Below are 18,597 nucleotides of genomic sequence, written 5' to 3'. Positions count from 1 at the left end.
CTCCTCCCGAGTTTCCTGGATGTGGTATGTTTTCACATCAGTGTAGAATTTGCATTTTTGGGATAATTCCCGTCTTCTGCTCTCCCATCACTCACAACTCTGTTGGTCAGAATGTAAAGCAGCAGGGCTGTAGGATATGGGCATAATACTTTCTCATTTCTGTTCTTGCATTCTGCCCGCAGCAGTTAAAATACTCTTTCCCATTATGCTCTTTTCCTAATTTCAGAAAATGAGGTCATCTTAATTTCTGCTGGAGGATACTGACAAAGCTTGGAGAGCAGTATGTTCCTTAACTACGTACTATACAATAATTGTATTTGTTGTATTGCTGAAAAGATTGATTAATATTTGAACTAAAAGTTTGGAAAGTACTAACAAAATATTGTCAGCCTTGCTTATGGGAACTCCTCCATGTCTTCTGAAGAAATTGAAAAACGTCTTTTAGAATGATTAACCTCAGTGTTAATTACAAAGCAGCTTATCTTAGTGTTTTAAGTAAGCTGCCATGTGCAGTTTAATTTAGCCTTTGGTTATTGATTTGAAGGGTTTGTGTGTAGAACTAGAGTTAAATTGAACAGATTGCCTCGATACCGATTCTCACATATGACTGATACATGTGAATTTCTTTCGTTGTGTATATCCAATTACAAAATTAAGGTTAATGATGAAAGGAGCCATTCTGTGGAATTTAGAAGCTTATGAAAATGCTAACACTTTGGTTTTTTTCCCTGCTCTTGTTTTCCAGAAGTGCTGTAGTATTAAATTAGAGTAGCAATTCTCAAATTTTTTGGTCAAGATTTTACTGGACTTTATATGAGCTGTATGTATTGATATTTGAAATTAGAACAAATGTTAAAATATTTGTAAATGTACTTATTTAAATATACAGTAATATTACAAGACTACATCAGGAGAAAAATATAAAATGACAAAAAGGACGGAGGCAATTGAATCTGTGAAGGACAAACAGGAAGTAGCTAGTAGAGGACAGATCTGCCTGTATAACGTTATAAGGAAAACTTCCAAAATAAGCAAAACATTAGTATGGTTAGCATTGTTTTACACTTTTGCATCCCTCTGCTGCCTGCTTTAACAAAGCAGCTGGGTTTTGATATATTCTTCTGTATGCAATCTGTTGCAGTATGTTTCTTGAAGTAATGAAGAAAAGCTAGTCCCACAAAATGATTGTTGGAAAGGAAGAACTGATTAGTCTCTTTGAGAAGACAGGGGACATGCCAAACTTAGAGAAGTTCTGGGTTAGGGAAATAAAGTCACATTCGTTGGGACTGGGTTGTTTACTCCAGTCTTGAAGGGTGCCATATTTAACTTAATGACTATTTAGACCTATGCTGTTGAAAAGTAGCCATATGTGGCCATGAGCAGTGAAAGTGGCTAGTCAGTCCTATTTAAGAGGGCGATGAGTGTAAAAATACTAGATTTGAAAGACTTACTAAGAAAAAAGAAAGTAAAAAGACTGTTCAGAATTTTATATCAGGACTATAGGTATAGCTCAGGGCAGAGTGCTTTTCTACTGTGCATGGGGCCCTGGTCTTGGTCTCCAGGACTACAAAAAAGCCGATAAGAATTATATATTAACTACACATTAACCTGACAGAATTTTCAACCTGTAGAGTACAATATTCCTAAAATTAATTTCCCTTATTTCCTTTTACCTTTTACTAGAAAATTACGTATTGTAGCTTGCATTATGTTTCTTTGGACAGCATCTATCCAGACAATATGATGGAATAACTATTATGCATTTCTTTGGGGGAAGAGGTTTGGAGAGAGATTTGGAGTCTTAATGTATTTGTGGTTAGAAAGCTCTATTAAGAATGACTGAAATGACTTTACTGTGATTCTCACATGATGTCTGTGTTTGAATTTTTTATTTTGCAATGCTGAGCGGCAAACCCAGGGTCTTGTGCATGCTAGGCAGTCACTCTACTGCTGAGCTGCATCCCCAGTCCTGTACTTTTGTTTTGAAGTAATAATTGCTACTGTTATTTGGACATGCTGTTTTATTTTATTTTAAAATCTTTTTTCTTTTTACATTGGGCTTGAAAGTAAATTCATTTTATAAGATCCATATGTGCAGTTTGTGTGGAATACCTCTATATTTCAGAAGGATGACTGCATCTGGACTTTCTTAGCTGCTGTTTAATAATATAATACTGGAACATAGTTTACTTCTGTATAGTATTCTTGAGACATCTTAGTGTTTTATGACCTGACTGGGTAATATTATTTGCAAGTTATCCTCCTGCCCATGAATTCTTTTTGAAAAAATGTTATTGTTGCTGCAGAATATATGTGAAATGATAACTTGGGGAAATAAAATAAGGAATAGAAGACTGTAAACTTCCAGAAGCAGTTATTTCCCTTGACAAAAAAATGAGACATGTATACTTTTTTTGAAGGGTGAAAGCTTGCGATTTTTCTGAAGATGGTCACTAGTGGTAGACATGAGATAATAAATCATAGAAATGGCTACATCACTGCATAACTTTAAAGATAGCAAAATAATACAGCCAACAAACTTGGTTTCTTTGGATGGGATTAAAGTTTTTGAAACCAGTGACAGAGGTAGGATTTTCCAAATCAGCTCAACTGTCCGTACAAATCAGGCCTCTGGAATGACACATTGAAGGGTCCCGTTTATTTGTGCTACCAGCCAGGTACTCAAGTGCAGCTAGCTGCGTAGTGCATTTTGGGTTTAAGTGAGTCACCATTGTATGCCCAGCCATTTAGCTGACGCACTGGCATATTAGGGTTACCGAGAAAAGTGTTTAAAAACAACCTTGGGCTGCTAGCCATTACCTTAGAGAGGACCGAAACCTTTTCTGTAGCTAAATTTTGCCTCTACTGCCTAAACCACATAGAGGTTCCGGGGAGTAATTGTTTACATTTTAGCCGTGGAAAAGGAATGTAAGACAGGAAAAGTAACCATGCAATTTTTGTGAGCATCACAGAATGAACTTGTTTTTCCCCCTGTAAAATGCAGTCCTAACTAGCCAGATGGCAGAGTGTGATGTTGGCATAACAACCATCAGCTTAAATTTTCTAGGACTGTCCCAGCTTTCAAATGCTTTCACCCGTGTGTCTGGATTTTTCACTGGTAAAACATCTTCTGCAAGCTACCCACCTGTCAGCACCTCTCGCTCCCTCCTGCTCTTATCCGAGACCAACCCCCTATTCGTGTCTTCTCCCACCCTTTCTCATCTATTGGGGTATCGTCGCAGCAGTTCTGTCCTGCATCACTAGCTTTTTTTTTTTTTTCCTTCTCACTGGATTATTACCATTGATGTACAAATTTGCTATTATTTTTCCCTCTTGGAAAAAAAGCCACTGAACAATCTTTTCATCTCAACTGCCCCCTCCTTTTGCTCTGTTTTCCTGCTTTCTTCATGTTAACTGTCTGAAAGAGTTGGCTCTTCTCTGCCTCTGATTCCTTCCCAGTGTCTCTCAAAGTCTTCGTTCCACAGCAGCTACTTCCGGGGTGTTCCTCACCCTGAGGATGTCATGTCACACTGCCCGCCCGCGGTGGGCAAGGGCCAAGGGAAGACCTAGTCATGATTCTAGACATACGCTGTGAGTAGGGAGTGCGTGACCCTGGAGAGGTTGACGGGGTGCCTCTGGAGAACCTCTCAGATAGCAGACCTGGTCTTAGAAACATGTCAGGGGCCTGGGGATTTAGCTCAGTGGCAAAGTGCCTGCCTGGCAAGCGCAAGGTCGTGAGTTCGATTTCTGGTACCGGAAAAAAAGACAAAAAAAAATTAAGAAACTTGTCAGGCAGAAGAGAGAGTAACAGATTCTTTTGTGTTTTAGAAAAGTCATTTTATATACTGAAGCTATGTTATAAGCTACTTTGGATTACTGCAGATGGAATAGCCAGTTTATTTGAATAAAAACCCCACTCATTACAAGAATGTTTTCAGCTATATTCAGGTGATATTTTTTGTTTTGTTTTGTTTTGTTTTTGTTGTTTTTCTTCCAGTACCAGGAATCGAACTCACAACCTTGCACTTGCCAGGCAGGTGCCGTGCCGCTGAGCTAAATCCCTAACCCCTCAGGTGATATTTTTATAAATATTCTTAAAAAGGATATGTACAGTAGAGCAATTGACCTGACTTACAGTATCAGAATAGTTGCATCTCAGTGGATTTTATCCACTCAGGAATCTCTGTACTTACTCCAAAATCATTTTTCTAAAAAGTTTTTTTTTTAGGAGATGGGGACTGTTTTTCAATGACCAGTGTCAGAAACAAGTACTTTATATCCACATCTTGTTTATTAACTTTTAGTGGGTGTAATGTTTGTCTTCTTCACCAGATTTAGGATCAGGTGTCTTCGTTTAAAAAGTTCATGAATGAATAAATTATTAAAGATGCGATCTTTTAAAAAATTTTTTTATATTTATTTATTTCTGTCTTTTTGAGACAGGGTCTCACTATCAGTTCAGGCTGGCCTTGAGCTCACTTTGTAGCCCATGCTGGCCTTGAACTCGAAAAGATCCTCCTGCCTCAGCCTCCCGAGTGCTAGAATTATAGGCATGCGCCACCATGCCTGGGTCTAAAGATGCCATTTTAAAGGAGCAAAATTTTTTTCTAATATTACATAATTTGTTCTATTTTATCCCTTAATTTTATAAAATATGAAAATAAGTTGTTCTTCAGGCCATCATATTTGACAATGAAACTTTCAATTATGATAATGCAAAAATATGAAATACTTCTCTCTTAATTTTTTCAGCTCCACGTTCTTTCACCAGTAAGTTCTGAGATACTAACAAAGTAATTATATTCCCGATTTAGAAGAGTTTCAGAGGCTGGAGAATGGATTAGGTCATGGTACACATCTGCAAAAATCTTCATCCCAGCTGGGCCCTTCTGGCTTTGCGTACTCTAACGTGGTCTGGGCATAGGCTTTGGCCCTCGTCCTTGCCAGTTGATGTGAATCTGCTTCACCTGATCTCACAGCTTCCAAGGCTGCTTCAGCATCTTCATCATAACCTCGGAGGGATTCCTCCTCTATAAACTGGCTCAGAGATTCTTTTCGGTCATTCTCTATGAAGCATGGCAAATTGTGCGGCAGCATCAAACGTCCATGCAAATGACTGGGGTTCTCTTGAACAGGAAATTGGAAGGGCACCCTCAGCTCGAAGCATTCATTTCCTACTTTGAATGCATACACAAATTCTCTTTGCTGCGGAATCTTTCTCGATTTTTCTTCATATTCTTTGGTAGGGTTTCTTGCTTATTCCGAAGCGCTTGGCACGCTCGGAGCTGTCACAGACCCCTAAAGGAGCAAAATTTGTAAAAGATAACACCGAAAGTTCTGAGGATAGTTTCAGAATCTGAGTTTCAGGGAGATTTTGAGCCGTGGTGGCTGTAGTATCAATGAATCATTGTGACTTTCCAGGTAGTTTCCTTTGGAACAGCACTTGTTTTTATGTTTTCCTGTGTGATGGCAAAAAGTTATAAAGGTAATTATTTTATAGCTTGCATTTTAAGACTTAACATTCTACCTGGTTTGTAATCTATCATGTTTCAATCATCTCTTCTTACGCTTGGAATAACAGATAAATTGTGTTTTGTAGGTGGTTATGGAGCAACAGCTTTAAATATGAAGCGTGATCCTTTACATGTGAGAACCAAAGGGGAAGAATTTCCCCTGACTCTGGGGCGGGATGTGTCTGGTGTGGTGATGGAGTGTGGGCTTGATGTGAAATACTTCAAGCCTGGGGATGAGGTGAGTTAATTTTTATTTTATTTAATTTTTTATTCTTTATTCCATTTCTAAATGTGCAAATATGGTTCTTTTGGAAGTATATGTTTTTTTGTTTTTTTGTTTTTTTGTTTTTTTTTGGTTTTTCTCCGGTACCGGGAACTGAACTCACGACCTTGCGCTTGCCAGGCAGGCGCTTTTGCCGCTGAGCTAAATCCCCAGCCCCTGGAAGTATATGTTATACTGACTGTTCGTCTTTTTAATAAAGACCTTTGGCTGACCTATGGCTGAAACATTCATGTTCTTGATTATGTGTTACCTTTTTTTTTTTCAAATAATTAAAAAATAACTGCTGGGTATGGGTCATGCCTGTAATCTCAGCTACTTGGGATGCTGATGTAGGACAGTCAGGAGTTTAAAAGGTCAGTGTGGGCAACTAAAGGAGACACTGTCTCAAAATACAAACATGAAAAGGGGTAGGCGTGTAACTTGGTGCTCCCTTGGTTCAATCCCCAGTACTGCAAAAACAAATAAAACACATAAAAAACCCACAAACTTGGACTGTATTGACTTTTCTAAATTAAGTGCTTAGGAATCACAAACTTTGCTATTATAAGACTGGAACTGTTTGAAAGAACCTTGAAATGACAATTTCTACTCTATGTATTAGATTGTTTTAAAATAGCTAAAGTTTGATGTACTCTTGTCATATCACTTTGAACACTTGCACCAGGAGAGTATAGTGAGCCCTTCACTACAGCCAGCAATGTTCTGGTTGCTTTTTTATGAAATAACTAATTTAATCCCTATGAGATAGGTAGAGCTAGGCCCAGTTTACAAACGAGGAAGCCAAGCTATTAAAAAAAAAAAAAGTCCCAAACAGCCAGGTGTGGTGGTGCACATCTGTAATCCCGGCACTCCGGAGGCTGAGGCAGGAGGATCATTGCAAGTTTGAGACCAGCCTGGGCTACAAAGTGAGCTCAAGGCCAGCCTGAACTGCATAGTGAGACCCTGACTGAAAAAGACAAAAAAACAAAAAACAAAAGAAGAAGTCCTACAGCGAATAGTGGTAGAGCCAGGATTCAAGCCCCAGAGACTGTAGTCTTCCTAGAACTCTTTAAGTAGCCAGTCAGTCCAGTGGGATATACTGTTGCATGTGCTTCCATTCTGGGAAGTTTATATCATGTAAAAATGGCTCTTTGGATTTGTGTTAGCGGACACCTTCATACTTCGCTTGGGTCAGAAAATGTGTACGTCTGTGGTGAAATTGTGTGTCTGTGTGCTTTTCAGGTCTGGGCTGCGGTTCCTCCTTGGAAACAAGGCACTTTCTCCGAATTTGTCGTCGTCAGTGGGAATGAGGTAACTTGTCATCTCTGCTGTGTGCCCTGGGGAAACAGAGACCGAGGAGTGTCTCTGAAATCATTGGATGTGTTTCCAATGAGGTTCATGTTTTCTGGGCAGTTTTGAAGAAGCTAAAATAAAGACTGGGAATTTTTGAAAGATTAAAAATTATTTGGAGTCATGTAAATAGCACAGCCTGCCAGAGAGCAGTTGTCTTTGCCTCGTGGACCAGAGCTCTAGAACTCTGCTGTGTTTTCTGGTTCTCCTACCAAGTACAGACAGCTGGAGACCAGCTATATCAGCAGAGAGTATGGAGTAATCCTAAGCAGAGGCATGGATATGTGTAGCTGTTTTGAAGAACTTTAAAGACAGCAGAGTAGTTGGGTGTGGTAGCACATGCCTGGAATCCCAGCACTCAGGAGGCTGAGACAGGAGGATCACTGCAAGTTTGAGGGCAGTCTGGGCTACATAGTGAGTTCAAAACCAGCTGAAACTATCTAGTGAGACCCTGTCTCAAAAAAACCGAAAAAGAGGCAGTGTAATCAAGTGTACATTTTGGTTAATTTTTTTTTTTTGGTACCAGGAATCGCACTCAGGACCTCACGCTTGCCAGGCGCCATGCCACTGAGCCCTGATATACATTCTGAGTAGAAAGGAAGAGGTTAACAGTGAGGAAATCAGCTACAAAAGGGAGGCAGGAGAGGGGCAGGGGTGTCACTGAGATTGAAGAAAACCTAAAAAAATTCCTTTCCAGAAAAGGAGAGCAAGGGAGTAGTTGATCCCTCAAACAAATTAGAATGTGTTTGAGGATTCAAGGTTTAATGGTTTTATTTGTAAATACAGTTAGGGCTAATGAGATTATTACATGTGGGCTTTTTATAAATGGTGAAATAGCTAAATCGAATAATGTATCCTGCAAAACATTACTGAACCCTAGTGAGGGGGTAGAGGGCTGCTTGGAGAATATTCCTTAGGGACGATCTTGGAATAGAGTGTGCGGTAAACCCTGAACCTGGATGATTTTTAATAGATTTGTCTCTGAAAATAGCAGGACTGCTAAGAAGGTAGATGCGCTTAATTATGCTCATAGCTTTGCAAGTCCCTGTTTATTTGTGATTTTTGTCTTCAAATACAGGTTTCTCACAAGCCCAAATCACTCACTCACATTCAAGCTGCCTCTTTGCCCTATGTGGCTCTCACGGCCTGGTCTGCCATAAACAAGGTTGGTGGCCTGAATGACAAGAACTGCACAGGAAAACGGTAAGTCTCTTCATGGTGGCATCTAAACGTCCCTTTCTTTTGGTTAGTTCTTAGCAGTAGGTTTATCAGGAGCGTTAAAATTAGTATTATATGCGTGATGGAAGTCATGCTGATATTTGAAACAAGTTCCAAAGAGCTATTTGTGTTGGTCTGTACTCTTTGAACTGAAAAGTGTAGATGGGCTCTGAGAACGCAGACCTTCTAAAATAATGTAAAATTTTGAATGGGAACATTCCTGGGAAGAAGGGCCTTGGTTTTTATCATATTCCCACAAAGTTTATAAATCATCCCGCATACTTTTTTTTTGGTACCCAGAATCGACCTCCAGACCTCATGCTTGCCAGGTCCCTGGGCTAAATCCCTGGCCCTTCCCACATACTTTCTAAAGAACGAAACCAAAGTGAAGGTATTTTATTCATACCCCTTCCAGGAGTTGCTCTCACATTTGTATATTCCTGTGAAAATCAAATATGAAGGGTGCAAACCATTATTGAATATACACGATGCTTCAGGCCCATCCTGACACTCTGAAGACCTGCACGTATGCTTGTTTAAGTTAGTAACGAGACAGGGGCTGGGGATTTAGCTCAGTGGCAAAGTGCCTGCCTGGCAAGTGCAAGGTCGTGAGTTCGATTCCTGGTACCGGAAGAAAACCAAAAAACAAACAAACAAAAACAGAAAGAAAAAAAAAAAAAAGTTAGTACCAAGACAGTGGCTAGAAATGGCTCAGACGTACGGTCATTCCCCCAGGTGGGTTCGCCTTCCTCAGGGTGAGTTAACCTGTGGTGCACCATGGTCTGAAAGGGGGAGGGCAGCACAGTAAGGCGTTTCAGGGGAATTGAGAATGAGAGAGAGAGACCCCACGTCCGCATAATCTTGGTGACCTATTGTGTGGTGCTATGTTATATTTTCTTGTTGATTTCTTACTGTGTCTAGTTTATAAATTAAACTTTATTGTAGGTGTGGGAAAAAAACCAAAGTAGCTACAGGGGCCAGTACTATCTGTGGTTTCGGGTGTCTGCTGGGGTTTTACAGCACGCTCCCTATGGCGAGGGGGACTATTGCATTTGCATTCATATCCAGATTCTGCTGTATTCCTGTTATGAAATAGTGCACTTTACATTTAAAGTGTTAAATTTAATGAAAGTTTTAAACACAATTTCTGAAAGCGTGGGAAGACTATTCAGCCAGTGAATGAGGTGCTATCATTATCATAAAATTCAAAGCAAATATGTACACTAAAAGTCAACCCTGTGTAGTTTTATGCTTTTCTGGCCTATCTTCTGAAGTTGCCATTTCGGTCAAGCATTTTATGTTGAATGTGTTTGACGACAGAGTTTTTCCAATGATCTGTCCTAACAACCTTGCAAAAATCTCACTCCAGATTTTTTAGACCTGTATTGTTGTTGTAGGCACTACAATGACATTGATGCTTTGTTTTGTTTTGTTTTCCCTTAAAAGCACTAGGTTTTCTATGCTTCTGTGTCTGTGTGCACACTAGGGTCAGAGAACTCGCATTCCTTTGTTTTAATGCTCTCTGGGGATACTTTTAATATACTGTAGAAAACAATTTAAAACAAAAGTCTGGCAGTTTGTTGTCGGATGTAGGTATGAGCTCCTAGCTTATCGTTGGCTTTGTGGGTATTTCTAGGGTGTGCTCCTATGGTCTACTTAGGCAGTAACGGCCTGAACTGGGAAACTGGAACCGTGTATCTGCTGTGCCAATAGCTAGGCAGGTGACCGCATTCGATGTCTGGTCTCTTTGCGGTGTCCTCTGAGTCACTGAGTGTAGGACACTACGCATCGGTGGTGGCAGACCTTGACTGAAAGCTCTAAAAGCTTCCCCGTCAGTGCTGTAGCCTGAGAGGAGGAGGCACAGAAGTGCATAATTTTTACCTTATGAAACCATTATACTATATTATACAGGAACCAATTTCTCACAGTTTTGGAGGCTGCAAAGTCCAAGGTCAAGATACTGATAGATTCCATGTCTGATGAGGGCCTCTTCCTTTACTTGTTAGTGGGTACAAGGGCTGGGAGCATGTTAAAGAACTACAAAAAACTTCTTGTTTGTGTGGTGCTTGGCACATGTTAGACAAGTGCTTTACCGCTGAGCTACATCCCCAGCCCAGTAGTAGTGCTAATGAAGAAGTTATATGGAGGCATTTTATTATACTTTAAGTGGTTCCAGTATCCAGAGTATATTATTTTAAAAATCTGTCTATTCATTGTGATGGATGGAACATATTTTGGCTTCTCTAAGCAATGATTATTCTTCTGTTAGCTATAGTATTAGCATAAAAGAATGCTATAGTTTGTACAAAACAGGTCAGTTTTATTATCAAAGACTAACACTGTTTTTTCTAACCATTTAATTAAGGAAAAAGAAGAATAGCAAAAACTACTAGTAATAAGACAGTGTGATAGCATATACCTGTAATCTCAGCTACTTGGGAGACTGAGGCAGAAAGATTACAAGTTCAAGGCCAGCCTAGGCACTTTAGTGAGACTCGTTCTCAAAAGAAAAATAAAAAGGGCTGGGGCTCCAGCTCAGTGACTGAGCACCCTGGGTTCAACCTGAATACTGCCACAAATGAACAAAATGGAAAAATTCAATATCAGCATTTTGAAAGATTTTATAGAATTTTTTGTAACTAGCAGCTTACTGAAATTAAGACAGTGCTTTTGAAGAGATCACTGGTGTTTCCCTACCTGTTCTTTCTCAGTTATCTAATTATCTTTTTGTAACAACTGAGCATTATTGAACCCAGAGGATTTAATGTTGATGTCATATAATGTCAATTTTTTCTACACTTGGGTATCATTTGAAATATCAGGTTGACATATTCCCTTGTTATCTGTAGTTCTTTGTGATTTATTTGTAGGTAATTTAGGGCTCTAAAGATGAATACAAATATTTTTTAAAGTTGCTCCTCTTGATACTTTGTGAATATGCTACAGTCTGATGGTTTTATTTATTGGTAGTATCTTCTGTGCACTTGAATATTTCATGCTCTGCCAAAAATTCATCTCTTGCTGGGAAAATTGTACTTCACTCTGTTTGACAGAAGTATTAGAAAGTGTTAGAAAATTGAACCATTCCTCTCTCACAAAATAAATTTCACTTTTAAATTCTGTACCCTGGAAAGTCAATACAGCAAATTTAGCAATCATTTTCAGTTTCTTTTTTGAGATTAGCCTCTATGACAGTGAAATTTTGTCATGTAAGTGTAAATTAGGTTTCTGATTAATTCTGTTTATAAACAGGCTCAAACTTAAAAACACTGATCCTGCCCCCACTGTGCTTATGTTAAAATTAAAATGGCCGTTTGGTCCCTCGTGAGCTTCCTCCTGTCATATGCCTCCTGCTGCCTGTTCTTCACCTCCCCACCCACATACTTCAACCCAGCCTGCCTCTGCCACCCCTTTGGGCTTTGGCGTTTTGTTTGTACCTGGCTGGGCTATTTGGCGGAGGTGGCGGGTAGGGGAGGGACGGACACGCAGGAGTAGAAACCCCACTCCTGGCAATTTTAGTTTTACAGCAGCTCTCATGGGGTCAGAGCTCAGCTGCCAAACCCAGTGGTACTTCTGACTTCTTTTTCCAGTTTGCACTCTCTGAAGTATCTGGTACTGTCTTAGGAACACCGGACGCCTTTACTTTTCTTCTTGCCTTTTGGCCATTTCTTGTCATTTTGTAAAAGACTTCCTGCCTCCCAGCCCTGTAAATGTGTTGTTTTCACAGTGTCCCACTCTGTCAGTCCCATTCCTCACAATTATCTCACCTACCCCCAGCTGCTATTTAGCATTAAGTTGCCGACCTATATTTCTAAGTCTAACCTCTCTACTGAGTTCCAGTTAGATGTTTGCTTTGTATTTCAAGCTCAATTTGTGGACAACAAAATGTAGGCAGCTATCACCCCAACTATCATCCTAATGTCAGTTAATTGGGATTTACCTTGAGCCAAAACTTGTTATTATCCCTAAACCCTGCTCCCTGCCTTTCTGTAGCTCATGTCATGTAAAACTTAGGGTGTTGTCAGCTTTTAGCCAGTGCCTTCCAAGTTTCTCCTATCAATGAACTGTAAGATTTCGAGGCATTTCAAGGTGTCTTGTGCAGTGAATAAGCCTAAAATACTATTGGATTTTAATTAACAATTCTCATTAACTAGTTGTTAACATGTTCCCTGTAGTGGTGTATTTGAAGTTTTATGTGTTTTAATTGGGAGAATTTTCCACAGACTAGCTTTTTGCTCCGTACGTCTGAAACCTTGTTAATATAACCTTGTTTGTTACTCACTACTCACATAATCCAATACTGGGTGTAATCATACTCAGTCTTAATGAAATATCCTGATGCTTAGCTGAGTTGGCATAGTGAGACATGGGAATATCCTTAGAAGGCATTCTTCAGCCAGAACAGCTAGCAGTAACCAAACTCTACACAGAAGTGCCTATGAACCGCATCAGTATTTCCCACTAAACTCAGAGCAAATGTGCTATAGACGCCCTTTTCCACGAGGGTATATGTTTCTAAGACCCCCCTGTGGATGCCTGAAACAACTAATAGCAAGCCTTGTAGTTTTTCCTTTCCATATAAACCTGTAATAACATTTCATTTATAAAATGAGCACAGTGGGGAGCTGGGGATTTAGCTCAGTGGCACAGTGCCTGCCTGGCAAGCGCAAGGTCATGAGTTTGATTCCTGGTACCGGAAAAAAACTAAAAACAAACAAACAAACAAAAAAACTAAAATAAGCACAATGGGAGATTAATGATAACTCATGAAATAGAACAATAAAATAATCTATAATAGTTAAAACTTAGAAGTTATTTATTTTTATAAGTTTGTTTGTAACTTTTTTTGTATGTGTTACCGGGAATCAAACTCAGGATCTTGCACATGCCAGGCACTGAGCTGTATCCCCAGCCCTTGTTTGTAACGTTTTTGGGCTACAGTTGACTGTAAGTAGCTGAAACTGCAGACAACAAAACCATAGGCAGGAGACTACGAGAGCTGTGAAACAACTTCCCTTTAGCCAAATCTAGTACCTGACAAGAGCGCGTTACAGTTTGGATCTGAAATGTCCCCCCAGAGCTTGTTTTGAAGGCTTGCTCCCCGGTGCAGCAGTATTCAGGGGTGGGACCGGGGGAGCTGATTGGGTCCTGAGGGCTCTGATTGGTGGGTTCATAATGTAACGGGCTCTAGGGTGGAAACCTGAGGAGAGAAGACTGTGAAAGGAAGTAGATCCCCGGGAACATGCCTTTCAAGGGTATATTTTGTCCTGAGCCCCTCTGTCTCTCTTTCTGGCCACCACGAGGTGAGGAGCTTTGCTGACCACGTGCTTCCACCATGACATTCTGCTCATCACAGGCCGGGAAAGAGCAAAGCCAAGTAGTCATGGATTGAAGCCTCTGAGACTGAGTGAAAAGAAATCTTTCATCCTTTAAACTATTTTCTCAAACATTTTGTCACAACAGCAGAAAGCTATGACAAAGGAGAAGTATGATTACAGAAGTGGAAAGAGCAAACCTGGCTGGTTGTGATGGGCGTATCTTACTTTTGTTCTGTTTTGTTTTTTGAGACAAGGTCTCACTATGTAATCAGACTGGCCTTGAACTCACCATGTAGCCCAGGCTGGCCTCAAACTCATGGCAGTCCTCCTGCCTCCGCTTCCTGAGCACTGGGATTATAGGAATGCACCGCCACGCCTGGCTATCTTACTTCAGTAAATTTTATAAAAATGTGTTCACGCAAATACATTGCTGGAGCTGTAAGTGAAGGGCCCAAAGCTTCAACTTCACAGGCTGCTTGGTGAATCCTTCCTGCTCACGTCATTGTCACCTGTCATGAGCATTTCTTCTCTCTGTCTGTTTCTGTGCAAGGTTGAAGGAAATAGCGATTTGAGATGGTTCTCTTGTGTGTCCTATTTGGAGAGAGGCATTCCAGCACCTCCGGTTGAAATTGTAAATAATCTCAGCTAAGAGAAGCATTGTTCCCCTGTATGTGAAGTTTTTAGTACATTATGGGTTAGCTAAACCTTTATAACAGCTACCGTGGGCACCTGGCCAAAATAAACAGTTTTGTTTCCATGGAACACGTATGTGAATTTCCTAACATCTTCCTCACACATGAACTCTCCTGTAAATGGTGGAATGTCAGCATGAATTACAGAGGCTTAGAAGAAGAGAACACATAAATCCAGGCTGTCTTGGTCTCGTTTGGTTGATTTGCCTTGTAGCTTTATTATTCTACCTATTCAAGTAAAGTTTCTTGCTCCCTTTTGTTTTTTGGTACTGGGAATCCAGCTCAGGACCTCGCACTCGCCAGGCAGGTGCTGTGCTGCTGAGCGCTCTCCCTGGCCCCCACACTCACGTTAGGGAATAAACTTAGCATATTACGCTAAGATGCTTTGCTATCTTTTACTTGTCTTCCAGATTTAAAACTAGTACATGAAGCTGAGGAAAGGTACATTTTCAGCATCATCCGTGTTTCTTAACGACCACTTGTTTCTACTATGGAAGCGTCAGCTGTGTTGAAGTCAGTTTTCTAGGCCATCAGGGCTTAGTAGATGGCGCTCGTGGCTTTTTTCCCTCTTTGTGTGGTGGTGGTGGGAATCACAGAGGCCATGTACTTATATGTTAGAAAGGTGGAGAAGCGAAGTGCAAGCTGAAATTACCGGTTCTTTTCCATCGGCTCCCAGAATGCACCTCTCTGATCATTGTTTCGTAGGTGAGGAGTCTGAGGCTTGGGGATTACAGTGGTGAGAGAGCTGTGTGGAGAACCAAAGTCTCTAGGTATCTAGCCTTGGCATTCAGAGATTCCCGAGACCAAGCAATAGTGCAGGGATTTGGAGGATGATTTCTTCCTTCTGGTTGTCCTGGTGTTTTGCAGTCTGTTTTATTTTTTTTAACTTGTAAGGCAGTTCATGACCTACCTCTTCAGGCTGTAATACTGAAAACTGTGATCATAGAGGATTTACGTACCCAAATGCTAAATAAAAAGTGTCTCAGTCATGGGAAAAAACCCCGCCAACTTTGCTTTCATACTTTTTTTTCTGTTTAGAGAGAATTCAGAGATTAGTCAGAACTGACAGGGCGACTTGGAATTTGGCGTAAGAATGTATAACAGTGTCGTGATTACTCATGTTTCCCTAGAATTTTTTACATTTGCCACTAAAGCAAACCCCACTAGATTCAAAAGAGCTCTCTTTATAGAGTAGGAAGAGAGGCAGATGATTAAAAACCTTGGCAAGTTTGAATTATAATGCTTTTTGCAAGTATAGTATTTTCTTGGCCTTTTTCTATGTAAACCAACGAACAATATGGCCCAGCTTTCTTCACTGTAAGAAATCCTCTTCTACTTAAGTGAGGTTTGAATGCATAGGGTGATCATCACAGCAAGGGAGGAAAACAGATTTCACTTGTGCAGCACTTAAGTGAAGGGCCATTGTGAGGTTTGCAGTAGCAGTGTTTTTTTTGGTTTGTACTGCAAGCCCTTTGAAGAATATAAGGATAATTTAGCCCCAGGACCGCTAGCCTTGGAGGACCAACTGGCTTATGGCTGGTTTGAAAATTTATTTTGCCTACTGACCTTTTGGGGATTTACTCTGTGCCAGGGAGAGGAGTATCTTGGTCTTGGTTGACCCTGCATACAACCAAACAGTTCCTAGGACCTGAGAGAATGCTGTGTCCCTAGGGCTTCTTTACAAGGGCACATGGGCCCACACCTGGCCTCTTTTGCGCTTTGGGGTGCCATCAGGTGGCAGCATCTGGAATTGCAGCTGCCATTGCAGCACCGCTCCCTTTCCTGCCAAGCCGCACTGTGAAACTTAATTGCAGTTTTTCATTGGGGGAAATGAGGCTCCTTTGGAGAAGAGTTATGAAGAAGAGATGAACTGACAGTAATGGGTCAGAGGTGTGTCTGGCAATAGAGCCTGTAAACAGCCATTGTATTTAGTATCCACCCATCCTTTGCAGGGAGAGAACTAGAAACTAATTTCAAGATTTTCTTTCCTGAAAGAAGCTTTGGTGCAGTCTTTCAAGCTCCCCGGTAGCAGCAATTGCTGCCCTGCTTGTAGGGTACAGTGCTGGTTGGGTAATCTTTAAAGTCAAGGAGCGTTGATCGTGCATCTGCTACATCTAGGGTAGCACTGCCAGTGCAGGCCGGATGGGGGAGCGCTGTCTTGGAGAGCTGGACGAGTACTTCGGGAGGCAGGATGTATGCTCACGCTAACAGTGTGACAGACGCCGAATGTGCGGCTCTGGATTATGTCTCAGGTATTCGGAAGGAACACGGACCTGGGCGTTCAAGGAAAGGGAGAGCCGAGCAGGTCGGGAAGGAGTTTGGGGCCTGGAGGATGAGCCATTGTGCCCGGAGCTTGGTCGGAAGAGACGGTTGAGATTGTTAGACTGGGAAGGAGCTTGGAAGGAGAGTTTAGCCACCTTTCAGGGAGGAGGTTAGACAGCTCACAGGTGAGTTGAGTTTTGGCTGGGTCACTGAGGCGGTTTTAGTGCTTTCTTCCCCACTTAGTAAGTATTAAACAATAAAGTCTATGAATTGAAGAGTTTTGGACGAGTGGGTCTTCAAAGTTTCTTCTGTTCTTCCCAACTGATAATTCTGTGAGATTAAAACTATTCTGGAAGGAACGTTATTTACAAGGAGACTTTTATTTATTCTTTTTGGGGGGACACTTTTAATTACATTTAATGATATTAATTTCAAAGAAAAGAGCTTGCTTAGACATTTTAGTAGTAACTTTTAAGGTAGAATAAAGGCTAACAACCAGCCTTCTATGAGATGGGTGAGGGAGAGAAAAATGGAACGAAAGTAGGGTTAAATTTGTAGCCCTTACACATGTTCTGCGGTCCAGAGTGCCTGGCCAAGCAAGGTAGCAAAATGCTTACACTTTGTAGCAGCTGAGGCAAAAGGGACCCATTGCTAGCGTTTATGCACTTTATAGTGACACATAAATAATAGCAGGTACTCCCACCACTTAGTCTTCAGAAAAATGTTCTTCTGTGGGTACTCATCAGGGTTCTCTCAACAATATCCCCTTAGCTAATGGAGTGCCAGATACCAGACAGTTGCTTTTGTGTAATGTCCCCAGCTCTGTTGGTAGCATAATAACTGAAACGCAGTTCAGTACAAACAGCTGTCTGAAACTGTGCAGTCCCACAAGGCAGTTCTCTGAAGCTCTAGCTTAATTCATGCGTAAAGTATATCGGGAAGCTGAGGCAGGAGGGTCATTGTGAGTCATGGCCACTCTGCTCTTCATGGCAAGACCCTGTTTCAAAAAAAAAAAAAAAGCCGGGTGTGGTGGCACATGCTTATAATCCCAGCATTCGGGAGGCTCAGGCAGGAGAATCGTTGGCAATTTGAGGCCAGCCTGGGCTACAAAGTGAGCTCAAGGCCAGCCTGAACTGCATAATGAGGCCCTGTCTCAAAAAGACAAAGAACAAAAACAGTAAAGTGTTATAATATGCAAAGTGAATCAGGTGTGGTGGCGCATGACTGGAATCCCAGGCTGGACTACAGAGCGAGTTTGTCCTCCCTGGGGTGTACATATCGGGACCCTGTCTCCAAAAATAACAATACAGTTTAGGAGAGCGTAAGCAGTAATACTTGACCATTCATTCTAGAAAACAAACTTCTCTGGGAAATGGATGATAGGTCTGGGTCCCCTCCTTTGCCAGTGCATAGATACATAATCATAGCAAATTTTACATGTTATGTAGGAAATTGAGAATTTTAGAGGCGGAGTCATGGTTTCGCTCTCCTTTGCCCGGCCCCCGACTCATGCACAAGCTGAGTGGCAGGGTCTTGAGTGGCAGGAGGCGGCCGTGAGTGGCTGGTGAGAGCCTGCAGCCGGGATGGTGGGTTTTGAGGACGCACCCATCTGCTCCAGCAGGAAGTCATCTCGAGGAGGAGATAATCTATTTATGACGGTTGTGAGCTCGGCAGGGCATGTCTGGACACAAGATGTTTACTCCACGTTAGCAAGAATGTGGCCGGGAATGCGATTTTTGCAGGGGATGACTAATACACTAAAAGGGCCCTGAATCGCTCTCTTTCAGAAAAAAGAGATTTTAGTCTGGAGAAATTGTAAGACAGATGTTACAAAGTATTCTGAGCTACCTAAAAAAGGAGAAATTACTATGATTGTTGATATTTGATATTCTTGATAAAGAGTTCTTTGAAGGTCTAATTTTAAGGACTTACAGTTTAATGAATTTAAAATCCTGTGTAGGGCGATCTAGGGAAGCGGAATG

At 41.2% G+C, this 18,597-nt stretch overlaps 1 protein-coding gene across 1 annotated transcript in view; it reads left to right on the top strand.

Annotated features, from left to right (window-relative positions):
• Rtn4ip1 (reticulon 4 interacting protein 1) overlaps nt 1-18,597 on the top strand; it is a 47,798-nt gene that overhangs the window by 999 nt on the left and 28,202 nt on the right. Inside the window, exons 2-4 of the mRNA XM_005377832.2 lie at nt 5,600-5,751; nt 7,018-7,086; nt 8,204-8,328. Coding sequence (XP_005377889.1) covers nt 5,600-5,751; nt 7,018-7,086; nt 8,204-8,328 — 346 coding nt within the window. The remainder of the gene's footprint in view (nt 1-5,599; nt 5,752-7,017; nt 7,087-8,203; nt 8,329-18,597) is intronic.

Source organism: Chinchilla lanigera, unplaced genomic scaffold, assembly GCF_000276665.1.
Source record: "Chinchilla lanigera isolate Chin_1 unplaced genomic scaffold, ChiLan1.0 scaffold00010, whole genome shotgun sequence".
Taxonomy (NCBI): Eukaryota; Metazoa; Chordata; class Mammalia; order Rodentia; family Chinchillidae; genus Chinchilla; species Chinchilla lanigera.
The sequence above is the reverse complement of the archived record's forward strand: the minus strand, read 5'-3'. Positions and strand labels throughout refer to the sequence as shown.